This window comes from Piliocolobus tephrosceles, chromosome 15 (genome assembly GCF_002776525.5).
Source record: "Piliocolobus tephrosceles isolate RC106 chromosome 15, ASM277652v3, whole genome shotgun sequence".
NCBI lineage: Eukaryota > Metazoa > Chordata > Mammalia > Primates > Cercopithecidae > Piliocolobus > Piliocolobus tephrosceles.
Window position 1 is genome coordinate 73,512,317 of NC_045448.1, and position 27,999 is coordinate 73,540,315.

General features: G+C 55.9%; 1 protein-coding gene across 16 annotated transcripts in view; it reads right to left on the reverse strand.

Annotated features, from left to right (window-relative positions):
* Positions 1–2,109: 2,109 nt before the first annotated feature.
* The window catches only part of SFXN5 (sideroflexin 5), a 129,385-nt gene continuing 103,495 nt past the window's right edge, over positions 2,110–27,999 (reverse strand). For 5 of the 16 annotated variants that reach the window (XM_023223919.3, XM_023223924.3, XM_023223921.3 and 2 more), the window contains 2 exons: positions 21,044–21,161; positions 2,110–5,150 (listed from right to left, as the gene is read on the reverse strand). In XM_023223919.3, the coding sequence (XP_023079687.1) occupies positions 5,073–5,150; positions 21,044–21,161 (196 nt within the window). In that variant the 3' untranslated portion in view covers positions 2,110–5,072. Of the gene's footprint in view, positions 5,151–21,043; positions 21,162–25,738; positions 27,968–27,999 lie in introns of those variants that run through there. The other 11 variants (XR_004228474.1, XR_002734051.3, XM_031934148.1 and 8 more) reach the window with 8 other exon arrangements.

Consider the following 27,999-nt stretch of genomic DNA (forward strand, 5'->3'; position numbering starts at 1 on the left):
CCTCACGGAGAGCTGAGCAGTCCTGAATCTTCACTTCTCTCCTTCCCCATCCCCATCCCCACCCCCACCCCCACCACATGGCTCAGGCCCCATCTTCCTCACCATGACCGCCGCGGGGGCTCCCTCACCCAATCTCCCCAACAGCCTCGCTGTGTCCATTCCACCGGCCACTCTGCAGCCAGGTCACTCCACTTCTCTACTTAAAGCCTCAAAGGGCTCTCTGCTGGCTTTGGCCCGGCAGCACCTGGCCACACCGCCGCTCCTGGGTCTCCTCTCTATTCTCTAATGACATTGAGCTGCTTCAGGGCCCTGCCGTACTGTCCCTCCTCTGTCATGCTAACATATGAAGAGGAGGAGAACCAGCATCCGTTGGCCTGGGATGGTGGGCTGGCCCCTTCCCTCACTTCTCCATGGGTTTACATGGGGTCTTCTAGGAGAGGGTCTGGTGGTCTGGGGCCTGTCTGTCCATTTGTCCATCTTCTCTTTTCCTTTGCTCTCTTCTCCACCCCTCCATAAGGCCCAGGGAACTGGGGTGGGCCCCAGATTCTTGCTGTGGCTGAGGAGGTGTCCTCGTGGGGAAGGGAAGGAGAGACTGGCCTTGGCCTTAGGCAAGGCTGCCAACGGCTGCCTCAGTGTGAGGGGTGGAGGGTGAACACTTTTCAGCCACTGCCCGGAGAGACTCTCGGTTCTGCAGGGAAGGGTGGACATGCAGGGGTGAGGCCCTGGAGGAAGTAGCTGAGGCATTCCTGTTTTGGGAGCTAATTGGTGGCAGAGGGATGGCCAAGATGGTAGAAGCTGCAGCAGCTTTCGGGAACTGAGGGAGCTATGAAAATGAGGCTAGGTCCCTGGGGCATCAGGAAGGGTCACTTATCGTGGCACCCATCCCCTCACATTCTGACTCTCCTTCTAACCGTGGCCTGAGTGAGAGGAGGGAGGTCCGATGGGCCAGGCAGGGGGGGATGGGGGCAGGGGAGGCCACATTCCTGGAGTGTTAATGATCTCTGGTCTGGGCAGGAGCTGAGCCCCCAAACCAGCTAAAAACAACAAACAGCTCCCAGGAGGGATTTATGCCTGTCCTGAGAGTCAAGGATTTCCGCCTGACCGGATGGAGGCTGTGGCCTGTGGAGCTCTTAGCAAAGAAATTCCCCAGAGACCAGCATCCTCCTGGCCCAGAGGCATCACTTTGAGAACAGCCCCCTCCCCTATCCCTTTCTCTCCTCCCTCTCCAGTGGGGAAGGGTCCAGCACCCAGGAGGGGAGGCAGGCCCTTCCCCACACACCTGGGAGCGGGAAGAGGAGTCTGGGTGCATCCCTCCTCCGGCTTCCATCCTTCCAACAGTCCAGCGAGTGATGCTGTTCTTGACATTTTATAAATAAGGACACCAAGGCTCAGTTACAGTAGATGTCAATAAACATCTGACCAAATTGATAGGTGAATAAAGGAAGTGTCTGGCTAGAAGCTCCAGTCACGCTGGGCCGAGCTGCAGCTGGAACTGGGGTCTGTCTGAACCCAACCAGGATGGCTTTCCACCTCCCTGCCTGCTTCTCTCTGCAGGGCTGGACTTGAGAACTCTGGGGGCTGCCTGGAAGAAGAGGAACCATTGCTATCAGGAGATGCCCAAGTCTTAGCCCCAAGGGATAGTGGAGGAGTTAAGGGGCAGACCTCTCAGGGCTGGTACCATACACACTGCAGCCATGAAGCACCTTTCCACTTGGCTCAAACCTTCCCTCCCTGGGAGGCCGCTCCTGGCCCCAGGTGGTCCAGGAATGACCCCCTCCGGCCTCCCAGCCTCATCGATATAAACAGTATGGGAATCTACCAAAAGTCTTATTTACTCACGTTCCTCGAGTGCGGGCTCCTTAGTGAGTGCTCAATAACAGCTCTGTAAGGGGATTCCTGCAGAATTTCACCCTCCTGTGCCCTCACATGGTCTCCATCCTTTCCTCTTCCCTTCCCTCTGGGCCTCCCAGCTGGCCCGATCCAGCCTGGAACCTAGGTCTGCACCTTCCTTGGGGGTCTTCCCACAAAATCCTCAGGCAGTCCTTCCCTTTTTCCACTGGGTTCCATACACCACTCCCCTTCCCACCCACAATTCACAAAACCACACCCTGACGCTTTAAATCCTGTATTTATTGCCTGAAGCTCATTAGTATTACACAAATCACATAGATTGAGAAATTTTCTGAGAAGGTTAAAAAGACACTGCAAAGGCCCCTGGGAGTGGCTGAGGCTTGCGTGCGGGGGCCTCTCTCTCACTAGGCCAGGCTTGAAGATCACCCTGGGTCTGTCTAGGGGCCTTTTGCCTTCTCTAGGCTCCTGCCCTTCTCCCAGGCCAGAGGCCAGAACACGAAACAAGTTGGCTCATAACCAGGAGTGAAAGGGGTCCGTCGGCCAGCTTGACTCCATGGCCAGCTTGACATCTTGCTCCCTGCACCCTCACATTGCTGTCTGGAAATGGAAGAAGGGCATCCCCAAGCCTGAGGGAATGTCTGAAGTGATCAGCGGAGGGCCAGGCAGGGACACCAGGGATGGAGAACCACTGCAGGTGTGGGTTGTGTTCCGGCACAGCTGGCCAGCCCCGCCCTGACTGTGGGTCCAGGCTCAGCCTCCGCCCCAGGCATGAACCAATCTGCGCCTCAGGTCTCCCTTCCTCCGGCCTCAGCAGAGTGGGGCATGGGTGCTGGGTGAAGGTTTCCCCTCATGCGGCTTTCCAAAGCCAGACCAGGGCCTACTGGCATAGCCCACTGTCCCTCTGTCACCCTCACCCTGGGCTATCTGGATCCTTTGCCACTGCACCGCCACAGGAGCAGACCCCTTGGCTCACCTGAAGCTGCATTTGGGAGCATGACGGAAATCATCCAGGAGACAAAGCAAATAAATTATGAGATGCTGAGGCCACAGGCTGGGTTAGGGCACCCATCTCTGCCAGGCCTCCGGCAGGCGCAGGCTCGGGGAGGGGCGGTGGGGAGGCAGTTTTGGTCCCAAGATAAAGTGCACGAGGATAAGAGCCTATGATAGGTAGGAGCAGGGTGAGCCTGAAGTGAGCTTTTCAAAAGAGGACCCTGACATGCCAGCCCTAGTCCAGGCCTAGAGACCCGCATAGTGCAGCAGTCACTGGCATATTCACATTATGGTGTGACTGGCTCAAAAAGGCCTGGCCCTCCAACACCATGGCACCTCCACTGCCCCGCTGTTTTGTCCTCCAGGTTTGTCCCCCTCCTCACGGGCAGCAGGTGGGCTGCCCCTCGGGGCAATGTGCTGCAGAGCCAGCTGGTGGGCACCAGGGGCTGTCAGAGAGGCAACGGCCATGCCCACAGAAGACCCGCCTCAGCACACTTCCGCTGCCCTAAGACGCCGCCCTGCACCAGCCTCTTCCTACACATGAAGGTTCACCTCTGGCCTAAATCTCCCCTGAGGTGGAGTCCCCGGGGGAGGGAGGCTCAGGGCTGCAGGTGGAGGCTTCCATACTAGGTGGGGTCAGGAGGGGGCTGCACTGAGGCTGGAGCTTCCCCCTGGTTTGGGCCTTTCAGATGAGGCGTCACCCTGCTCACACCCTCCCCAGGCTCTGCTTCCCTCTGTACAGCTCGCTCTTCCTTCCTGGTCTGCAAATGGCAGGGAGATGGGAGCCAGCAGCAAGGGGCCTCGGAGGCTGCAGAGTGAGAGGCGACACGCAGGTATGGCCCCACCATCAGGCCCAGGCATCTATGTTACCTCCTCCTCCAGAACTGTTAAGTGTTTGGCAAAGGTCAACTGCTCCCGGGATATGGGGTCACATACAGAAGGCAAGGTCCAGGTTCTGAGGCCAATCGCTGGTCCAAAGGGGCCTGCGCCCTTCCCAGTCCAGAGTCCACACTGGGGACATGCCCAGGATGACCAGCATCTGAGCAGGACAGGCAAAGATGAGGTCTTGCTGGAGGAGCCAGTGGGAACCCCTTGATCCAGTCTTCTGGTTTCAGACAGGGAGTGGAGGCTCAGAGAAGGGAATGAACTTGTCCGACATCTCAATGCCATTTAGTGCCAGAGCCAGGGCCCACTGCTCCTCGGTTGATGCTGCTTCTCTGATAGGTGTCTAAGGAGCTGGCCTAGGCGTTCTCAGGCATGAGACCTTCCTGCTTAGAAAGGGATGGGATGGGGCAGGCAGCCTTGGTGGCTGGAGAAGCTCCCCAGAAGGCAGCCAGCCCAGTTCCAGCCCCACTCTCAGCCCGAGTACCCAGCATCCAGCCTGGGGCCTGGAAGGAGGATCTTCTTGAAGAAGCCAAGCGCAGGTCCACGGTTCCTGCCAAGCACCATTCCTTCTTGGGGCTTCCTGCCTGGAGCTGGGGTCGCTTCAGGGGCCCTGAATCAGTGAGAGCTCCACAAAAGGGGACTCTAGCTCCAGGGTCACCCAGTTTCACTCAGAGGGACTGGTTCTGCAGCTCTGGAATGGATGTGGCCTGGCTACATTCAGAGCCAGCTGCCCACAGAATCTTGCAGAGGACTCCAGTGCTCCCTGATTCCCTGGGCCACTTCCTGAGGACCTAGTCACGGCTAGTTCATCCTGTGGGGTGCAGACCACCTTCTCTCCCCTCCCCACGCCAGCCTAGGGAGTCATCTGGGCTGGTCATTGTAATATCCTAAATTTATCAGCCTGGCCACCAAACCAACCTAATCTGGCTCCCCTCACCTGTCCTTCTGCCACTTCTGGTCAGCTGAAACTAAGGCTCAGATTTGATTCTGATAAAAAATAAAAATAAAAAAGAAACCAAAGTATAAAAGGATTCTAATTCTACCCCATGGGCACTCTACAATTTTTCAGCTTCACACATAATTGTGCTGAGTGGAGTTCTGACAACCCCACGTAAGGCCCAGAAATGCACTTGATTATTTTTTTGTAGGAAATGTGTTAGAACTCCTCTCCCTATGTTAAAATGTGAATGGTCAGTCTCCCTCCACTGCAGGTGAAGCACTCTCCCAGGGGGCCCAGGACTGCTGGGGTCAGCGTGCTGCTCCCTGCAGGTGCAGCCATGAGTCTACAGCCCTGCCCCTCAGCTCCCCGGCTGCACAGTGCTCCATCCCCAGGCCGCTGACCACACTCACAGCCCCTTGTTGTACACCACTGTCCGGCTGCTCGTGGCCTGGGCTATCTCCGGCTCTAACTGGGATGTTTCAATCTGCAGAGAGAGAATAGAGAGGAAAAGTGGGGGAGTGGGAAGGGGCAAATAGTGGGGCTGGGAGCTGCAGTGAGGACCACCCTGGGCTCCAGAGCCCTGCCCCTCTGCACCCCCATGTCCACCCCAGCCAGGGCTCACGTGCCCTACCTAGTGACACATCTTCCTTCTCCACTGCCCCCCCTCCCCCCGCCACGGGGCTCAGAGCATCCCTTCCAGCCCAGATCCGGCCTCTTTCTTTTGACGGTGTGTCCACGTGGGTGGACATCCTACACATTGGCCTCTGAGTTCTGCATCTCCCTCACCTCTAAGAACCATGTCTACCGCACTGCAGACCCCCCACAGCCCCCCACAGGGCCATCCCCTGGACCTGATCACCACCCAGGGCTGCCCCACCTCCTTCCATCCAAACGCCACCCTCCTGGGCTCCTCAGTCCCCTGTCTTTCTAGCACCCCACTCACTCCTGCTTCTGTTTCCAGTCCCCTAGACCTCAGCACCCACACTCCCACCACTCAGTCTTTACATCTTCCCCTGCAACCCGGACTCCAGGGGCCATCCCTTCAGCTACTCCCTAGCCCAAGGGTCCCTCCCATGCTGCTGGCAGAAGCCTGCTTTGGAGAACCCCGCCATGCACCCCACTCCTACTTGAACCTGACCATGTAATGGAGACCCTCAAAATTCCCTGTCCTTGACTTTGGCTGGACCCCCAACCAGTGGACAACCACCCTGCCCCTGCCCCTACAGCCAGGTCAGCTCCCTTGCCCACTCTCCAGAGGCCACCGGACACCTGCTCTGCTCTCCTCTCCTCAGCCACCCTAACCCCTGTTCCCACGCATCCCGGGCAGGTGAGACTTCCTCTTATTCAGGGAAAAAGCTGAAGGTGTCAGAGGAGAACCCCTCAGCTTCTCATCATCAAACACGCTGCCTCCCATGTCCATGCACGGCTTTCCACCTGCCCTCCTCCTACCCCACAGCTGCCATCCCTCCCCTCACAGGACAGGACCCCACCTGGCTCCACCTCCCCTGTCCACTCTGGGGCCCCCTCCTGGGTCATCCTCCCTCTCTCCCACTTTTGCCCATTAGTGTTCCACACACAGGAACCTTCTCTGATGACACCGCCCCTTCATCCCGAGGCAGGCCCAGCTACTACCTGGTCTCTCTCCTCCCCAGCAGCTACGTTTCTTTAAAAAACTTAGTCTACACTGGCTGTGTCCACCTCCTTCCCTCCCACTGACTTTTCAACCCACAATAAATCTGGCTTCTGTTCTCACCACACTCCAGAAAAATCTCTCTCTCCAAGGTCACTGCCACCCCCGACTTCACGACACCCACTGCATGGTCCTTGGGGTCGTTGGGGCTGGGCCTGGCTGGACCCTCTTCTCTGCACATGCCCTGGGTTACCCCCACACCAGAGTTCTCCAGCCTTGTTTCTCCCTGGGGCCTCAGGTTCACAGCCGCCTGCCTGCCAGACTTTGCTGTGGACGTCTCACAGGCGCCTGAACTTAACCCACCTGAAATGGAACTGAACCCGCCCTCTCCCCCAGGCCCACTCAGCTCTCCATCTCGGGAATGACGCTGCCATCCAGTGGTGCTCTGCCCAAAGACTCTGGGGCCTCTTTGCGTCCTCTCCCCGTCCCTCCCCGCAAGGTCTCATCCAGCCCAGTCCGTCCCCAACCACAGCCAGTGCTGGCCTTCTAAACTGCAAGTCTTCCCATGCCTCTCTTCACTGTGAAATGGCTCCATGGCACCCTGATCCTCAGGGATCAAGTCAGACTCCTGTACCACCCTGCCCCTTGGACTAGAGACACAGGGCACATGGACTGATTTTGGTTCCTGGCACACCCTGGGCTCTGTCCCCGCTCCAGTCTTTGCCTGAGTTGTCCAGAGACGCCCTGTCCTACTTCCATTCCTGCCCCCACTCTGCTCTCCTGTCTTCAGCTCATCATCTTTCTTGTCTCAGCTTTAGACACCTTCCCTCCCCCAGGCTGGGCGTGGCCACTTCTGTGGCCCCCATAGCTCCCTGAACTTCTCATATCCCCACCTCTCCACATTAGATCACAAGCTCCCTGAGGCAGCGGGCGTGCGGATCTGGCTCGCCCCTGCGTCCTCAAAGCCTAGCACAATGCTGGTCCACGGTAGGTGCTCCCTCAGTGTGGAATACATGGGCAGAAAGAAAAGAGCCAGTAAGCACTGGAAGACGGGATCCCCCTGGAGGTACCACATCAGCCCCGACGTCGGGCTTTATCTCCAGGGACAGCCCATGGGGATGCCTGAACCCCTAACTTGAGGGGGGCAGGTGAGAAAGACACTACCACAGTGGGAAGGTCCCCGCCAGACATTTGCCCTGGACAGAGTCAAGGAGGCACCAGGCCTCTTGCAACGTAGGTTGGTTGAACTTGGTTCTAGGCACCCGCCATATGTCAAGATGTGGCAACCCTGGGAAGTGGGCAGAAGGTGGTACAGGCCGGCCTGGCCTTCGGAGAGCTCTGTCACATCCGGGCTGTGCACACTGGAGTCCACACAAGAGGGAGTGTGGTGAGGACTAGAGCTGGTGGGCACAGTGGGAGAAGAGGGGACCCTTCCTCTGTAGTCCCTGGTGCCCCATTACCCAAGTCTGGTCACCTGAGAGGGCCAAACAGAAGAGAGCTAAGCTGAGAGCCCAGGCCTCTTCCCCACCCCCTCTTCTCAAACCACCTTCTCCCACCCTACCCCTGCCACCCCCAGTCCCCTCCACCCTGCCGGCTCCCCTCGTCCCCACGCTGCCACTGACACAATGCACAGCGCCCACGCTTAAAAATCTAAATGCTTTTGAAAATGTTTAACCTAGTTAGACAAATTAGCAAAAATTTGTGCAAAACAATTTAGGTATTTAAAATATTCAATGTTTTTAAAAAACTGGAAAACTGTTCTTAGCTTTCAGCTGCAAAAACCAACAAAATATAACATCCCAGCAATCTTACCATGAGGTGTAACATAACCCTTCGGGAAAGCTGTTAAACAGCTACTGAGGCATCCTGGGAAATAGCACTTCATTTATTCAAATGCACATATGTCAGGCTTTTGCACCATATGTCATTCCAAGCTATTTACAGTAATAATTAAATCTTAATCAACGTTTAACCTCTGTAAAATGTTTGAAGAATCCTAATCACCCTTCAGACTGCACTAATGAAGGAGAAATATATAAACATAAAAGGAAAATGATGCATAGATATCACGCTGGAAAGAACAGTAATTGCAAAATTGTATTTCTTTTAAATATAATCAGTAAATGATGTAAAGTAAGCCAAGGAGTATTTTAAGTTAAGACATCTTGGATGTCAGAGGTGTGAGCAGCTAATTTTGTTCTGCTACCCATAACAGATGTAGCATATTTTATTTTAGTGCCATTATTAGCAACTTCCCATGCCGGCTTTCACTGAAGCACTGAGGCCCACATTAAAATCAGAGAGGCTGCTCAGCACCACCGTGGAGGACCATGGCCCAGGGCCACGGCCCACTGTGCCCACTCCCTAGAGCATGTTGGCCCGGGGGAGACCGAGGCCTCCTCCTCCTGGTATCCCGTCTCCCCTGGGCTCCCCACCACACACAGGGCAGCAGGTAGGAGCAGGGGGAGATGCAGCGGGTGGGAAGGCTCCTGGGGGAGGTGGCTGAGGGATCAGGAATGGGGGCCCCGGGACAGAGCTGGCATCCTAGGCTTCCTCTCTCATTTCAAGTCAATCCACCCTCATGTCAGCAGATGTTGATGGTCGCCAACTCCAGACACCCAGGCTGGGTACACAGAGGGGGACAAGACCAGTTCATGCCCTCGAGAAGCTTAAAGTCTAGAGAGGAGTTGGCTGGTGAAAGCAGATGGAGTCCGGAGAGACAAGCAGAGTGCCATGGCAACTGGAGAGGGGCTGGGAGTTCCAATGTATTGATGAGGCAACAAGGAAGGAAGACTTCTCAGAGGGGTTAAGCCAGGAAGAGAATGGAGAATTTTGATCAGAAAGGGCAGGCCAAGCTTGCTGGGTGAAGAAAAAGGTATTAGCTGGCTAGCACGGCCTGTGTCAGGGAGATAGGGCGATGTTGGACATGGAAACGTGGCAGGAAACGGAGGTGCATCTGGGACAGGCAGAATCTTGTATGCTACATGAAGGTGTCAGCATTTTCTCTGAGGGCAACAGGGAGCCACAGAAGGACTTTGAGCAGGAGTGGACCATAACCCAGACTCTGGTTTTATTTTTATTTTTTCTTGAGATAGGATCTCGCTCTGTCACCCCGGCTGGAGTGCAGTAGTGTGACTGCAGCTCATTGCAGCCTGGAACTCCTGGGCTCAAGCCATCCTCTTGCCTCAGCCTCCTGAGTAGCTAGGACTACAGGCATGTGCCACCATGCCTGGCTAAGTTTTAAATTGTTTTATAGAGACAGGGTCTTGCTATGTTGCCCAGGCTGATCTTCAACTCTTGGCCTCAAATGATCCTCCACCTTAGCCTTTCAAAGTGTTGGGATTACAGGCGTGAGCCACTGTGCCTGGCCTTAGACTGTCTTAGAAAGGTCTCTCTTGGGATGCTGGGTGTGGAGGATGGACTGGAGGGGTAAGGAGGGGGTGGGGAGGCCTCCTGGGGAGCATCTGTGGGAACCAGAGAAGTGCCAGGTCCTGCCCTATGATGCTGTGAGTGGGGGCAGACAGGAGGAGCCTTTCTGAAGATGAAATCCACAGGAGTTGATGACCAATTCCACGTGGGGGTGAGAGGGAGGTGTTGAGGATGACTGTGCGTTGGATGACTCCTAATTCTAGCTCAGGAGCTGGGGTGGCTGGTGACGCCATTCTCAGAGGGAGGGAATATGGGAGGGGATGGGCCAGGGTTGGGGGTGGTAGGCTCAGGGTGGCCACATTGAGTCTGGGGTGCCAGTGTGTTCCCCAGGTGGAGAGGCCCGGAGGCAGATGGGTCCAGGGCTCTGGAGCTCTGGGCAGGAGAAAGCGCCCGGGATGTGTGAGCATAGCCAGAGCCTTCAGAGTGGAGGAGCTCACCCAGGGAAGCAGATGGAGGGGTGGGTGCCAAGGCCTGGGGAACAGGCACACTTGAAGGGCAAGTGAAGGGAACAAGCCCGTGATGGTGGCCTTGGGGGACCAGCCCAAGGAGCGGATGCAATGACAGAGGGTGCTGCAAACACTGAGCAGCCATGAGCGTCAGACAGTTTTCTGAGACTTGTCCCAATGAGGGCTGAGAGGCTTTGGTCTTGGCAACTGGATTTCAGTGACTCCCTGGGGTCCACGTTGCCCGACCCCCACCTCGTGCTGATCCTGGTTCACAGCCTCTCACTCTATCCCAGGCCAACTGAACTGGTCATTTGTTAGGACCCCTCCAGCTCTCTGGTCATGGCCAGGTGTTGGGTTAATGGCTACCATTGAGTTGCCTGCTCACCTATACGTGATGTTTCCTCCCCGTCCACCAAAAACTAAGTGTCTCCCCTTGAAGACCACCTCTCTGAGGTAAGTGTGGGGCCAAGTTTTCTCCAAGGGCACATCCAGGGTCTTGCCTGGCAGTGGCCTCTGGACCCATGGGTAAGTGAAAGTGACTCAGGTCTGAGCAAGGGCAATAGAGTATCCCCTCCTGCTACCCAGCCAGCTCCACCCCAAAGAAGGCCACAGCCCCAGGGTAGTGGGTTGAGGGGCAGGGACTTGGCTGTGACCACAAACTGGCTCTGACGGGCCTTCTCTGGGGATAAGGTGATGAGGAGAGAGGACAAGGAGTGGCCACAGGGAGAAGAAGTGGCCCAGCCCCAGGCAGCCAGCTGAGGGCAGGCTGGAATCCGTGGCCCGTCTCTTCCATCTGGCAGGCTCCTCCCCAGGCACCCGAGAGCCAGTCAGCAGGGGTTCCCGAGGGAGGGGGTGCCTGGGATGGAAAACCAAAGCCCTGAAGGGCAGGGGCTGCAGGGACCATGGAGCACTGGCTGATGGTCGCACCCGCCACAGAAGTGGGCTGCCAGGATCACCCTGCTCTGCCATGAAGGAAGCAGTGCCACCTCGCTAGCGCTCCCTGACTCCCAGGCAGAACCTGCACACCAGCTCCCAGCCAGCCTCCTCAGGATATGCCCCTCTCCGTTATCAGAGTGCCACCCCATCCTCCCCACCCCACTCAGACCTTGCTGACCCTCCAGGAGATACTCCCAGACATGGAGCATCCTATTCAGCATCTCCCCAGCATCCCAGGCACCCTAAGGCCCAGCTAGAACCGCCAAGCACCTTCCCTTGTGGCGTGGGAAGGGTTAACCTTGAGCTATTTGTCTGTCTCTTGGCTCACTGTGGGTGGGGGGCTAGAGTCAGGAATGCATCTGGGGCCACCTCTGCCTGTACAGCCTGGGAGCACACACACACCTGCAGCCAGGCCAGCGGATAGTTTACATATTTGAACCTGGAGCTAAGGTGCGGAGACATAAACAGGAAACTGGATACCCTGCCTGTGCCCCATTCTCCGGGGCTTTTACCTACTACAAAGAACTTCCTCCTCCTGGCCTTTCTTCTGATGGCTTTTCTGCCTCCTTTTCAAAGGCACGGGGCTAGTGGGGGTGGGGTGTTCGGTGTGACCCTGTGACACAGCTCAAAGCCACCACCTGCTCCTGGCCACAGGTCTGGGCTTCTGAGGGTCTGCAGAAGGTGGCGACATTGACACAGGGCCCAAAGCCTATGCAGGCACCTGGCTGACCCTTTGTGCCTGAGGCCTCTGCCAGGCCTGGGACTGCTTTGTCCACTGGGCACAACATCCCATCTTACTAGGGCTGGGCAGGCCTCACGTCCTGCTCCGACACACACACATCCAGGCCCCACCTTTGGGAGAGCTATCTTGAGTGTCCTTGGAGGGCAGACACATTAGGCTGGGGCTAGGGAGCAGCTGAGGCCTAAGTCTAGAGCCCTGGACCCCCGAGTTAGGCCTCTGGTGCCAGCTCTGGGCTCCCACTACCTTCTCCATGAAAGAACCCTCTGCTGGACACTCCAGGCCTTCTGGGACTTTCTCCAGCTTCTTCACCCATCAACTGCTGTCCATTTTCTTTACTTTCTAAGTATACACTTTGAGCCTTGAGTCCAGGCTATATTCTGACCCTCTAAGGCTGCCTCCTCCAGGAAGCCTCCCTTGATCTTCTTAGACCAAATCCACTGCTGCTGCCTCTGGTGTCCCCAGCACATGCTTTGATCTCCATCCCATCCCCAGGCACAGGCTCATTTGCACTCTAAACAGGGGTGATTACAGTAGTCCCCCACCCCACCCCACGGTGAGCTGCTCCAGGCAGCTCGGTATCCCTGTGCACTGTGCACAGTAGGTCCTCGGTAACAGTTGAGTTAAATGACACTGAAGTACCTCTTGGGCAAAAATCCTGTCTTACACTTTTCCGGCTCCCTTGTGCTATGTGTACCCAGCAAGTGCTCAGACCACATCCCGCCCCCTACCATTTTGGAGCTTCGCACCATTCCTGGGTGCCCTCTGGTGGACCAATCTCAGAATCATTCTCTGTCCTCTATCATCTCAGCTTTGAGGCCTCAGTTTCCCCACATGTATGCTGGGAAGATTTTCTAAGATCTCCTGGTGCCAGGATGAGGACTATATCACAAAATGGATAGGATGGCCCTTTGGAGGCTTAGAAAACCTGTGTGATGCTGTGTAAAGAGGACGGGACCCAGGGTTCCCACACTCAGCCCCAGCCCTGCTTACTCAGCTCACAGGGCTGAGCCTTGCTGCAGGCCAGGCAGGCTCCACTTTGCACGTATTAATGCCTTTAATGGAAGCTCTGCACAACCAAGCCTTCTCCCTCCCTGTCCTGGATTCAGCTAGGTGTCATGAAAGGTCCTGGAAAGGAGACCTGCGGGGGAAAGGCTGTCAGGCAGCCCCGCCAAGGTCCGCCATCCGGGCATGTGTGCATGTTCTTGCGTGCACGTGTATGTGTGCGAGCCTGTGTGCACGCGCAGGTTTGGGGTGGGGGTGTGGGGAACAGGCAACATGACAGGTGGCGTTGGCGTTCCTGGGCTCTGAGCGGCTTTGCCATTCCCATCCGTCCCTCCTGGGGGGTCCTGTGGGCAAACTCCAAGAAAGCAGCGGGCGGGGAGGCAGCAGATTTCTGACGGCAAAAATAGCCCACTTTAGAGTTCAGTAGGGACTGATTAAACCAGTAAACGAGAAAAACCCCAAACAAACATCTCCAAGCAAAGTAGGAGATGGATTTGAGACTGGAGGGGAGGAGGCTGCTGCTCTGGGAGACACTGAATACTGCTGTAGACTCAGGAGGGATGCAATGGACCCGAGACATTGTCTCTGGCCTCACATCAACCCTGCAAGAATGGGAGAAGCAGGGACCAACAAAGTCAAGGTGAACCCAGATGAGCCACGCTCTGTACTAGGTGTTGATACAGAGCACCAGTTCTCAGCCACAGGGACACCTTGTGTCAGGGAAGGCAGAAAGGTCTATTGTCCCAAGGGGGAAGATGGAACACAGAAAACACACCACCCGAGCCTACACAGGAGAGGTAAGACAGATCCTGGTGGTGGAGATCAGCGAGGGCTTCCTGGAGGAGGAGCCATTTCTAGAACAGCTTGAATGTGGACTCACATTCCGGCTTATTCCCAACTCTTCTCCATTCTTGGTTGGGGGTCCAAATACTTTCTCAAAGAAAGGGAGATAAGCTGGGGGGACCTTTGCTTCTGGTGGCTTACAGCTGTCTAGCCAGGCTGGTTCATCAAAACCACCATTTTCATCAGGGCTGGTAAGAGGGTGGAGATAGCGGAGGTTCTGGTACCCACTGAGGGTACCCACATTTTCGCCCATACAGGGAGGTATGCCTGTTTCTTAGCCCTGAAAGCTGTAAGTGGGAAGGCAGGAAGGAGTATGGGGTGGTTGAGGTTGGCCCTCCTGCCTCATCTACCACATGGCCTCTAAGAGCCACTCTCTGGGGCCAGGACGAGACATGGCTCATAAATCGTGCTGAGGAATGATGGGAAGGCTTTAGCCCTCCTCAGAACATGGCTTCTAATCCCCAGAACCCTCTACAGCTGAGGTGAGTAGGGGCTCAGCTGAGAGGGAGGGACCTGGGGAGTTCCCAGGGCTGACATGGGAGGCTCAGAGCAGGAAGCCCTGTCCCCAGGGGACTCTTAGGCTGTCTTTTCTTCTAGTCAAGGTGCTTGGCAAAAGCTAGAAGGGGGAGGAACAGGTGGTGAGGGTACAGGGGGAGGCCGGTTCTCTGCTGAGGCCTCAGGGAAGGCAGAGGGCAGAGGCCAACAAACCAACAAGACAGCCAGCAGGGGACAGGCCCACAGGAAATAAGCCTCCTGGCCAGTGAACCTCACTCCTGCCCCCAGGGGCTCGTGCAACAGCTGAGGCAGGGAAGAGACACATGCTCGTAGCCTCCAGCCCCTATAAGGGTGACCCAGGGCCCTCTCCCCTGCCCGCAGCCCCAGCCAGGAGGCACACTGCCCAATCTCTCATCCCTACCCCAGACCCACAGCTGCAGGGAGGACAAAGGAGCCACTGAGGGTCTAGGGGCCATAAGACACATTCCCAGGAAGGCCAAGGCCCTGCCCACTCGCCATGCCCAGACCCAGAGGGTGGCTCCCAGAGGGCACACTCTTGCTGCAGGCCGGGCACCTGAGGGGCAGCATGTAACTCAAGGGGACTCACTCAGCCCACTGTCTAGCACCAGGGCCCTGTCTTGAGTTTTCACTTTCCTAATCTTACTGGGAGAAACTTAGTTCTTACAGGAAGAAACTTAGTTCCAACACCTCATCTTCCAGCTGGGGAAACTGAGGTCTTTGAGGTTAAGACCCAAGGTCATATGGAGAGTTGAGGCAGAGGGATGCCAGCCAGAGGGGCAGAGGGCAGGCCCTGGGGCCATGGGACGGCCCCTCTACCCCAACATCACCTAGGGACGGGGTCGAGCTCCCCGCTGCCCCCCACTCCCCACACCTCACTCATCCACAGACAAGCCCCACCTTCTGTGGACACATTTCAACCTCACCAAATCAGCTAATTATTGACAGTTGGTGAAGAGGAGATTTCACTTTTTCCTCCTGTTAAACTGCTCCTAATTAGTTCCCTGTCACCACGGCTGGCTCGCCCGCCCGCCGCCCGCCCGTTCACGCAGTAATCCCGCTGCACAGTGCCTCATTAACCTTTTGCTCCTCTCCTGCCGCCTGCCAACAAGATGAAGACAAAAACAGATTGTTGAACAATGGCTCCGGCTTGTATGCGCAGCCCCATTCCCCAGCCCCCGAGCTCCCAGGGGAAGAGTGGGGAAAAGAGAGGGGACTGGGGTGGGGGAGAGCCCCAGAGGAATCAAGGAAGGGAGAAAGAGGCACAAAGAAAGACTGAAGCAGAAACAGAGGCAGGGACGTGGGGAGGGGCCTTGGCCAAGGTAGTGCTTCTTGCTCCAGAGAGACATGAGGTTCATTAAACAGGATTGGAAGTGCTCCCAGGTAGGGAACACCGGCTGTCAGAGTTAGAGGGACATTTGCCACCACCCGCTCCAGCCTCTTGTGGTAGCCAAGCCCATGTTTCCAGACACTGGACCCTGCATATCTCCCTCAAGGGACCTGCGGCCCCAGTGTATGTCTGTGTTGCAGTGGGGAGGACAGAGAGGACCCCATGTGCTTGGAATCCACAGCCCCCATCACCAAAGCGGGCAACGCCAGAAAGGCCACCACAGTCTGGCCCTACCACAAGGGAGACCAGCCAGCCCCACCTACAGTGGCCCCGGCAAGCTACAGCGCAGCCTCTGCTTTAGTTCCTCCATGACCTGTGCTGTCACCTGACAGTTCTTGTTTATTGAGTTTTTGTCTCCACCACCAGGAGGGAGGTTCGCTGAGACCACAGGGCTCCTACGTGGCCATCCTGGTAACAAGAGAGAGGGGAAAGTGCCCAGGCTTCATGGGGCAGGGAGCAGATTCTGGGTGTGATGGGCCCGTCCCTGTTTGGGGACAGGCTGGTGGGGCAGGCCCACAGCAGTAACCTCCAGATCCACCAGATCCGCCAGGGCAAACCCTGTACTCCCTGCATGGGCGAGAGGACTGGGGTCCAGAAGGGAGCCCAAGCCCTGTTCCCCAGTTCTCACAACAACAGGAGGTTCCCTGCCCTACCTGTTGGCCCTTTAGCCTCCCTCCAGCCCCTCTACTGCCCAGCCCCTTCCTCGGCTCTGGGTTGGAAAAGACAAACACTTACTCCAAAAGGTCCCGGTGAAAATGCACAGATTTCCTGTGGAGGGGAGGACGGCTGGGTGAGGGCACTGGGATGTTCCTGCTGATAAATTAGCAGCAAGCAGTCTGCAGCCCAGAAGTGGGCCTCCTCTCTCTCTAGTGAGGTGTGGGTGGGCTGGGGAGGATCACAGAATCCTTCTGCCTGGGTACAAAGCCTGCTCCATCGTCACCAACTTTGGATCTTGGACAAGGTACTTAAACTCAATGTGCCTCAGTTTCCTCATTGGTAAACAAGAAGTATTGGTACCTACCTTGGAGAATTCTCAGGATCTAGGCCCCCATTTCTCCACCACAGCCAGGTAGCCCCCTCTACTCACTGGACCCAGGGACTCCACAGAGGCCATGCCTTCCTGCCTTGGACTCTGGGCATTCCTTCCCCATCACTGCCCTCTCTCCAAGCCCCCCAACCTCTATCTCACAATTTCTTTGCTGTTCTCCCACACTTCCCCATCCCTGAGCTCAATTCTTTGAACAAAGAAAAAACTGACTACCATGTTGCCTCCTAGACTGCCATGTCTAGCTATGCCACCTAAGTCTCCTCCACTCCTTCTAGTCCTCTCTGCACTCGCCCACTCTGCAGAAAGCCCCTCCTCTTTGAATCGCCCGAGTCCTCAGCTTCCATGAAGCTACTCCATCCGGGTTCTCCCTGTGCCCTTGGCTGCTTCTTCCCCTTCTTGATGGTTTTTATTTCCTCCTATAGTTGACTGCATACCCTTTCTCAACTTCAACTCCCCCCATGCACTGAAGGTTCCGTATCTCCAGCCAAACTCTCTCCCCAGAACCATCTGACTGTCTAGGAATCATCTTTTGATGTTCAATGATTTAGACTTAAAGGGCATTAGGAAGACTTAATACAGTAAGGCACACCGAGCTCCCAGCATGCTGCCTGGTCCAATAGATATCTGGCAAATGGTAGCCATTATTATTTGCAATTTGACCCTCAGTACCATTTTAATAGGCAGAAAAGAGCAGACAAAACTCCCCCAGGAACTGAAGGAAGGATTGAAGTCCTTGCCTTAATCTCTGGGGTCAGTGAGTTGGAAACTCCACACCAATCACTGCAGGTCAGCCATTCTAGGAACTAGTTCCTAAATTCTATCTCCGAGTCCCCTGATTGATTAATTGGTGTTCCAGTGATTACTTCTGTTGACAACCTTGGTGGCTTTTGGCAAGGTTGGGTCAGCCCAAGCAAGTCCAGACTTATTATGGCAAATTCCACTGGCTTCTGGGACTTGAGACATGATCCCTGTATGGCAGAAGAAGCACCTTGTTAGGGAGAATTGGGAGAGTGAATGGGGAAACAAGGCCCTCTCAGCAAGTTGGCTGAAGGCTTTGTGCCATGGGTCCCAAACAGGGCTCCAAATACCCCATAATGCCCAGGCTACTCTGCATCTTGTTGGGATCCGCGTAGTCGAGGAGGGAGTTCTGAAAATCCTGCCTCTACCCTCCCTTCCCAGAGGACAAAGACTTAATATGCAATGACTATCCTCTTCCCAAGCTAGAGAAAGAGGCTTGGATTGCAATAAGAGGGACTCTGGTTTAATACGCAGAAGAAAACTAACTCCCACGTCTATTTGAAGTAGGCATATGGGGAGTGGGGAGCCTGGGCTTTGACCTGCAGCATCTCTGAGACCAGGGTGGCTCACTTTTCCATCACTGCTTTGCAGCCAGAGCTGGAGGCCTGGGTGGGTGAATGGTAGCCATCTCCCCATTATATGCCCCAGAGGAACACCTGCCAAAGACCTACAGCACTTCTAGACCCTTCCACACCACAGTGCAGCCCCCAGCTTCCTCTTCTCTTGGCTGTCCCAAGGTAGGTAAGGTGGTTGTCTAGGGAGAGAAATTCAGTCACAGGAAACGGTCAGATGTAGCACCTCCTAGGGGCCTGGACTTGGAGTGTGGACCTCTGGTGTTTCCTCTCCTATCGGCACCTGGCTTCTGCAACCTTGGGCTGGTCCCATGGCTTTTCTGGGCCACCATTTGCCCAGCACAGCCAGGAGCAAGGTAAACTTGATGGCCTTGAAAATCTTTCTAGTTAGGAGGGTCTCTGATTCCGCATCATGTGTTGTCTTTGCCCTGGGTCCCTTCTCTGTGCAGGCAGGTGGAGTTATGACAGCTGCAAGAAACACAGAGGTACCTACAAGCACATGGGTGACTCTGGCCCTGGTCTAGGACCCTGGGCTCAGGCTGATAGCACAGACAGATGCAATGGCTTCGGGGAGTGCTGGACTGGGACAGGGATGTCAGAGATCACTGAGAAATACCCGCCCTTCCCTCTTCAGGGCTCCTAGGTAACCCAGAGCCCATGGCTCCATTTGGAGTCCCAGGCTGCAGCTTTCCCAGGGTGGCAGGTGGGGGAAGGAGCATCCCAGCACCCATGACAAGGCTGGGCCCTGTGGGCATGAGATGAGGTCCTGCTGGCTTTAGTCCTGGTGTGCCTTGAATGGTGGCTCCCAAGACAGGAGCCCCACTCCCACAGAGTCTCCTCCTCAAACTCTGGGGCTCTGGAAGGAAGCCACCCCATTTCTTGCTTTCCAGGGACGGTGAGGCCTAAGGCGGGTCACCCCCTCCTCCTGCTCTAAGGGCCTGGGTCTCCAGCCCTTACAGCCCCAACACCCCCGGCCTCTTGTTTTCACTTCCCTGACTTGTCTCCAGGAACCCTCACCTCTCCCCAACCTGTCTTGGGGCTCTGCCTGAAGCAGGTCCGTGGTGAAATCACAGTCTCAGAAGCACCACAGCCCCCACCTTCTTGTGAGCTCAGTGCAGACACCTTGGCCCTTTTGGGTCCTCTCCCTCAGCTTAGCTCCCACCTTCACTCCAACCCAGCGTGGATCCCGTGGTCCTCTGCTGCTCCGTGCTGTCACCCATCTCTCAGCCCCCCACCACCCCTAACCTGACAGAACCCCAACAGAAAGGATCTGTGGCCCTCCCTGTACTGGCCCATAGCACCTCCTGGTGAACGGGCCCCAGCCGCACCCCCAGACCACGTGCTGCTCAGCCTCCCTCACCTCTCATTCTCCCCTGGATGTCTCACCCCTTCTCTGTGTCCTCAGACCTCTGACCTCCCACCCCTTCCCCACCCTGCTTTCTCCTCTCTGCTCAGTCACAAGAACACAGGAGCCACTGGAACAACTTCTTCAATTTCCCCACCCCGAACCCTGCCCCCAGCAGCATCTTCCTCCCACCCCACTCCTCTTCCGCCTACTGAAGTGGGGAGGGGTCTCCCCGTGCCAAGGCTGATCCCCTCGTCTGTGCTCTGGTACCCCCCCTCTTCATGGACTTTCCCAACATCGTCCTCTCAGTGTCCTCAGCATCTCTCCTGGTGCCTTCCCTACTGCATTGACCAAGCCCCTGTCTCTCCCATTTTTAAACTAGGACAGATACGTAAATAAAAGCCCCTCCTGATCCCACATCTTGTTGTGGCTATGGACCTGTCTTTCTCATTTTTTCCCCTCACCTGTCACCTGGGTCCCTTCTTTGGGGACAGGGTTTGACTATGTTGCCTGAGACACCAATGGATACTCTGTAATCTCACAGAGTGTGACCTCTCGGGAGGGTCTGACCCTGCGGATGCCCACCCACCCTGATCACACCTGGCCCGGCTCCGCCCTCACCACCCTGGCTGCTTGTCCTTGGACCCCGCCAGAGCGGGGGCCTCACCCACCACCCTCGATTCTAGCACTGTTGTCATGCCGGGAGCCTCTACTTCTATCCCTCCAGCCCAGGCGTCTCTCCTCATTCCAGACCCACAGCCAACATCCCACAGACTCCTCAACCCTGCATGTCCATCCAACTGACCCGCTGCCCTCCCTTGAACCTGCCCCTGCCTGGCTCCATCTCATTAAGCACCTACATCTGCCTGGTCATTCAAAACCAGAAAGTCAGCACACATCCTCCGGCTCCCGTTCCCTCCCACCACATACAGCTCTTCATTGAATCCCGAAGAAGCCGCCTCCTGACTCCCTCTTTAGGGACCCACTTCTCTCCATGCCCATTGCCAACAGCCTGGTCCAAGCCACCATCACCGCTCATTGGATGCCCGCCATAGCCTCCTGATGGTTCCTTCTCCAGAGCTCCAACCCAGCCCCACGCGGCAGCACAGGGGCCGCTCAGAATCAGGAATCTGTGTTCTGCCTTGCACAGCCCTTAGGAGGATATTCACCCTCTCTGTTCTGGCTTCCGAGCTCCCACCACCACCCAGCCCCAGCCCCTCATTCCCAGGCCACGTCACCTTGCTGCACTCCCTGGTCGCGCTGCAGACTTTGGTCAGCTCTTGGACATGGCATGTGCTGCCTTACCACAGAAACTTCACACCAGGTGTCCACAGACCTCACATCTCCCCCCGCCACCCCTTTTCATCTGGCCAACTCCAGCCACACTCCCAGTCCCAGTGAAATGTCACTTCCCTCTAGGCTCAGTTTGGTCTGCTGTCCCCTTCCACACCCAGTGGAGCTTCTCCCACCCTAACGCTCCTGGCTCATCATCTCATGGCCTCTGTTTAATCACCCTGTTGACTGCGTGACCCCCACTCTGAGGGCCAGAGCCTGGGCCAGCCTCATTTATGGTTCTAGCCCCAGCGCCTAGCACAGTGCTAAGGAGTCGGCACGGTATGAGTATTTGTTCAGAAATCACCAAACAGCACCCCCTGCCCTGCCCTTGAGCCCCTCCCCACTGACCTCTGACATCTGTGGGAAGAGGCTGATGGCCAGCGGCAGGGCCAGGCCGAAGGCTGCCAGGCACACAAGGCTTTGCACAGGGAGGAGCAGCCGGGGGCGCGCCTGCAGGAGAGACGTCCTGTGGGGGAGAGAGGAGGGAGCTCCATGAGACAGACCCAAAGGTGGGGTGGGCTGGCTGCCAGCCACCATGCTGGGTCCCACTCTGTCTCTGGGCCCAGGAAGCATGGTTCTGGGGCAGTGCCAGTGTGCAGCTAAACAGATAGAGCGGAGTTCTGTCTTTGGGACCTTTCCCGATGGGTACCCCTATCCCAAGGCCCTGCCTTGAAGGACATTGCTGGCTGAAACCTCAGGTCACGAATGAGCACTTTCGGGGCACCCACCCACCATGCATCCAGCCCTGTGCCAAGAAGGCCCTATGTGGGAGAGCCACTAAAAGAGGCTGTCGGCCCCTGTTCCTGGGGAGACACATAGGAAGGTAAGATTGCTCTTGAGGGCAGCACGTAATTAAAGAGCAAAGAAACCAGAGTAGGTGCCAAGTTCAGGGGAGACAACAAAGCACATAAATATGGGCACACGCCAGCCAGGAGGGGGTGATCCTCCTCTATGTGTGAGAACAGAAGACACTGCACTGGGCCACCTTCAACCCAAGGGCAACGGAGGGGGCAGTGACTCATCCGAGGCCAAGTCTGCAGAAGGCTGGCAGAGCTGCTGCCTGGACCCCTGACTCCCCGAGGGTGCTGTCACCCCAGCTGGTCCCCTTTGCCAGCTTCATCACCAACACAACACAGCTGGCACCCTCTCCCCATGGCTGGCTTTGGAGCTGGTTTCCTGGGCATGAGAGGGGGCATGATAAACCTTCCTCCAGGGCCCAGGCTCCCCAGACAGCGTGGGGATATACCAGCTGGCCAATGTGCCTGCACTGTGTTCATCGGAGCTTCCTGTTGTGCTTAACACAGTAGGCCCTTCGGTGGGGACCACAGCATTCCACCTGGGGAGGCCTGGGATGACTAGACTATTTGCCAGCGGGTGTTGGGCAGGCACTAAGCCTGACCTCAGTAACTGTCAGCCTCCGTGTGACAGGCTCCTGGTGTGAAGTGGAAATAATCCAGGGTCTTGTCCACTGCCCCCAGCAGGGCTGACAATGGCCACAGGCAGGTAAGGGGCAGTAAACCCCATATACCCTCACCTCTTGAGACAAGAATCCCAACAGCAGCTGGCCCCGAGAAGACAGCAAAATTGGGAGAAGTTTTCAAAAGTTAAAGTGCATCAGATGGGCTGGACAGCTGGTTAAAAATGCAAATGCCAAAGGGCTGCTTATAACCATGAAAGCCTGATTCAGTGGGCACTGGACCTGGAAATGTGCATTTTAATCAACCCTCCATGAGTCTAAAATGGTGATCCCAGACCACACTTCTGACAAACCCTGGCCTTGGATGTTCCTGCTCAGGTATTAATAAAGATGCCATTACTTGCAAATCCTATGCTAGCAAAGGGGTCAGCCCTGGCCTGGCATGCAGTAAGTGCTCAGAAATTACGTGTCATTATTGCTGTTATTATTGCTCATGTTACCTGCAGGAAGGTAGGATCCTCGTAACCCACCTGTCCTCCAGCCATTCCCACTGGCCCAGACCGCAAGGTTTGTCCAGCTGCTAAATTTGGCCTGAATTAAGCTACTGGAAAGGGGAGTTTCCACAGGATTGACCAGCAGGACCAAGGTGCCTAAATCAAGCTCAAACCCCTCTGATCCTCCAATGCCCATCCAGTATCTCCATCCTCTCTCTCTACTCCATGCTAGTCCATGCTACTCCATGCTAGCCTGAGTAAGGCTGAGAGGGCCCTGAGATGAACTTCTCAAGCAAGACGAGGAGGAGCGGGGGACACAAGTCTCATTCTCCAAGCTTCATACGGGGCCTGGAGCCCCCGCTTGGAGCAGGCTGTGGAAGGATGGGTCTGCCCTCCTGTTCCAGTGGCAGTGACTAGAGGGTGTGGAGTCCCTGGAAGCACAGCCCCGAGGGTCCCTGCCCACAGCCCTGAGAGCAGTGAAGGGTGAGAAAAAGAGAGAAGCTCCCCCGCTGGCAGGTGAACAGCAGGCCATGGGCTCAGTCCTCGGGACCTGCTGGTGGGGACACTGGACAGGCCCTCTTCCTGTGGGGCTGTGACCAAGGCTCCTCTCTCAGGGTGGCTGGCTGAAGTACTCAGTAGGAAAGAGGTCCAAGAAGCCCCAGGCCTGGGCTCCCAGCTCAGGAAGGAGGTAGGCCTGAGGCTAAAACAGGAGCCTCAGAAGCCCCAGCCTCTAGCAGGCCAGAGAGCAAACACAGCAGGCCACGGGGAGGGGAGGGGCGAGGAAAATGGCAAGGAGGGATGGGAAAGGCAGCTGGGAGAGTTAAAATATGCAGATGGAGAGATGTGCGCGAATGCCTGGGAGAAAGGAAAGACCTGGAGCCCAGGGAGTAAAGGAAGCTGGGGGAGCGGACTCAGGGCTGTGGCCTGGACCCGGAGCCAACTCAGACCCAGCCTGGTGCCTCTGCTGGCCCTTCATTCCAGTGCCAGGGAGGCTGGGCTGGGGCTGAGCCAGCTAGGGCCCCCCTGATCCAGCACAGGAACCTGCGATCCCAGCCCTGGGCCTTGCTTCCTCCTCAGCATGGTTGGTGCTGCAAGAAGGGTATCAAGTGTGAACCCCTGGAGCGCTCAGGGGAGCTGGAGGGTGGTGGAGAGGGAGGGATGGCACCCAGTGTACTGCACCCCCCAGGGGCAGCCCAGTGCTCTGGGCTGGGGATGGAAGCTCCTCTGCTTCTGACTTGAGATTCTTTACCTTTCCGTCTCAGAGTCAAGGCCAACTGAGCACGCTGAGCTCCCACCTTTCTCTTCCTAGCAGGAAGCCCAGGGACCTTGGCTCCCAGAGTATCAACTGAGGCCAGAGGCAAAGCAAGGCAGGTCCCAGCCACGGCCACCACACAACAGCTTGTCCCCCCATTGCTGTGCATTCCTTCAGCACTTGGAGCACAGTTTTAGTTTGCACTCCATTAATTTGCACATAGCCTGCTTTGTAAGTGTTCTTTTGTCTTTTTTCTTTGGCTGTCCCAACTCCCTCACCCAACAGGGGCTCCCCAAGGGTGGGGGCTGCCTTCCTCTTCAGCCTCCTCAGCGGAAGCCCTGCACTAGTGCCCCTGCACCCAAAGGCAGGGTGTGTGGCAGGGACCCTGCAAAGAGCCGAAGAGCTGCTGGATGGTGCAAAATGCAAAGCCCCAACAAACAAGGTGATGAAGGGGCAGTGTCCTCATTTTCCAGGTGGGAAACTGAGGCTGAGGGAGGCTCCACAACCACATCAGACTGGCAGAAAGAGGTGGAGCAGGAATCTAGATTTTATTTTCCTACCAGAGCCTCAGCTCACTCTGCTACATTGCTCTGCCTCTCCTATCACACAGTCCCTGCACTTCCAGAGTACATGTGAGATTGGCAAGCCTCCAAGGTCACAAACTGGGTCTTAATTCATCTTCATCTTCTTGGAGGACCCTGGACTGAACTTTTGTTTTCCCCAGGGACCCTCCAAGGAACTCCAGGGAAACATCAATGAAACATGAGGCTGCCAGGAGCACCAAACTCTGACCTCTTATCACCTTATCAGAGGGGGTCCTTTGGAGGCTGAAATGTGAGAGTATGTGGCACCCTGGACACTAGGGAGGTCCCAGGCTGGGCAGGTTCAGACCCAGAATAATCACCCCACTTCCCATGGATACAGAAGGAGGGAAGGGAAGGGAGTGGTCTCTGGCTAGGGCTCCACCCCCAGGCCTGTGCCCACGGACCTAACTGAGGACAGGCATTTTTGTTTTCCTGCCCAAATGTTGCATTTCCCAAGACCACCCTGGCCTGCCACACCCCCTGATCCTGTGCCTAAAGCTGGACGTCCAGAGGAGCACATCAGCAGAGGAACACACAAGCGGCTGGACAGCAAGACATCGAGGGGAGCACGCTGGCAGAAGAGCACACGGACAGACGCTGGCAGGCCACCAACTGGCAGAACGATGCCGAGTTTGGCTGGGGCAGTCAGAGGACAGCCTGGGCCACCAGGCAGCCCGACTCCAGGGGAAAACCAATCTCCCTTCTGGCTCCCCAGTCTGCTGAGAGCTACTTCCACTCAATGAAACCTTGCACTCAATCTCCAAGCCCACGTGTGACCCAATTCTTTCAGTACATCAAGGCAAGAAACCCTGGGATACAGAAAGCCCTCTGTCCTCGCGATACTGGGGCTTCAGCTGTAAACATTCACCCCTAGACACTGCAGTGGGGTCAGAGCCCCACAGCCTCCCCATCGTCTGTATGCTCCCTTAGAGGTTTGAGCAGCAGGGCCCTGAAGAAGTGAGCCACACCCCCATCACACTCCCTTTGAGGGGGACAAGGGAACTTTTCCTGTTTCACCATGACTCCCAAAGCCAAGTTTAAGCCCCCAAGTTAATGGGACACTAACCATCATTCCACTTTCTGCAAACATCTCTGCCAACTGGGAAGGCATCGCAGAGCATGTTTTCCCCCAAATTCTTGCAGAAGGACAAGTCCCTGGATGAGCATGGCTGACCCAGCTTCACACCCCACCCCCGCCTTCTTGTAGTTCTCAGGATAGCTGTAGGATGTGTTGGGAATGCAACATCTTGAGATAAGGAGGGCTTGTCTGGGGACAGCCTGGGCTCATGTTCCCACCTCTTCTGGAACAGGATGTCCTGCAACACTTTAGCACAGCAAGCTGATGTCCCCAGGGTGGAAAGCCCAGGGTGGAGTGCTCCCAGGCTCCCTCAGTTGCAGTGTGATGTGGTACACAGGTGGAGGGGACTCCATCCTCCCTGGGCAGCTTTCTCGAGCCGTGGAGCACCAGCTTGCCTTGAGTGGTAGGCGTCCATTGTCCCCGAGGCCTATCTGTGAGTAATAAAGTTGCTTCGCTTGACTCGTGCAAGCGTTCTACCTCACTAGACTTGTGGTGCAAGTAACACAGTAAGCGCTGCTCACTGAACCTGCTTCAGAATTCCAAGGTTCAGGACTCAGTAGTCTCAAGGACAGAAGAACCACCTTCCTCACCTGCCCCGCTGGCTCCCTGTATGTACTTGCAGTCCCTGGTATTCAGGGGCAACCTCAGCTCACGAAGGGGCTATGTATCCGAGAGTCAGGGGCACGAAAGAGCTGCCCTGTTTATTTTTGTCTGTTGCGAACTTTCATACCACACGAATTTTCTTAATCCCAGCGCTCACCTACCATGCCCATGCTCAGGTACCCCCAGAGCCTCCACCCTCTTCTAGGGTGAGAGAGGGATCATCTCAGCTGGGCACACAGGACCCCTCCTCAGCTGGCCCCATGAGCACACTTCACTTTGGCCAGGCTGGACACCTCAGTGTCCATACCACAGGCCTATACCCTGCCCAGAAAGCCCGCCCTTCCACAAAAATTCTATCCTGCTCTCTGGGTCGGCCACAGCCCCTTTCTGGGGACCAGCCCTCCTTGCTGCCGGGCCCACAGTGCTCCCTCTTCTCAAGGTCACCTTGGCCAAGTTCACACACTGCCTGCTCTCACCTGCAGCTGACCTGGGTAACAGGTCTTGCCCATCACCCTTATAAACACACAGGCTTCCTGAGATCAGACCCCAAATCTACTCTTCCCATTTCCACACAGGGCAGGGCTCAAACACAGGATTGTGGGTTAAGACGTAAGAGGCAGCCAGTGTGGTTTGAAGAGACTAAGATTTGCAGTTGCACTCCTGAGCCACCACCGGCTCTGCTATTTCCTAGTACATGACCGTAAGTGGATGATATAGCCTGTCTTTGCCTTCCTCTCCTCAGCTGTAGAATGAGGATATTATACTTACCTTATTGTGCTGTCCTGAAGGGAAATGAGAGAATTCATTCACTCACTCATTCATCCTTTCAACAAACACTTACTGAGCATCTACTCTGTGGCAGGAACTGTGCTAGATGCTGGGCAGGGCAGTGAACAAAAAGATGGACATGCCTCATGGAGATGACATTCTAGTAGAGCAAACAGAAAATGCACAACTAGAGGAACAATCTCCGATATGGATAACGGCTGTAAGAAAAATAAAGGACTCAAGGGAAAGGAAATAATGAGAAATGGTGACTTCTGATGGGGTGGTCAGGGAGGGCCTCTTTGAGGAGGTGGCATTCGGGCAGAAACCTGACTGAGAGAGGACTGGGATATACAAGTGCTTAATAAATGTCACTTGTTATTATAATTCATACTGTGGGAGTAAGAAAGTCCCCAAACCGGGAAGAATCCTTTGCCCCAGAACCCCAGATGGAGTACCCCCATCCCCGTCCTTACACCACACGCCCCCAATTCCAGCTGCTGTCTTGAGGTGTCCCCATGGGGTAGGGTCTCCTCGCTGTCAAGTGACAAGCCACGGGTCTGTACCTCCAGGCTCCCTCCACCTAGGGGACCCTCCCCTGCTCCTTGCCTTCTCCCAGGGCCTGCCCTGGGAGTCCGCCCCTTTCAGTCCGCCCCTTCAGTTTCGCACTCATTCATTAATATAATCACTCCACTACTGTTATCATGCTCCCTCATTTCTTTACAGTCATGACAGATATGAGTGCTTAGAACAGCCCTCTGAGGGAGGCAGGAGGCTATTACTATTCGTATTTTACAAGCAGAGAAACTGAGGCTCAGTAAGGTGGTGATTTGCCCCATAGCAGATGCCTACCCGAATCCAGTCTTCCTACCTGAATCCTCAGACTCTGCCTTCACAAATGGTCCTGCACTATTCACTGAGAGCATGTGAGCATATGTGCATACACGCACATACCCCAGAACTGCCAGCTCCTCAGAGGAGGGCCAGCGCTGTCATCCTGGTATCCCTTGTGGCACCTAGCCCAGGGTCCTGCAGAGTGAAAGTCCAAGAATTCTCACAGAGTGATTCCGTGGCACTACCTGGAGAGTCCAAGACGGAGCAAGACACCTTC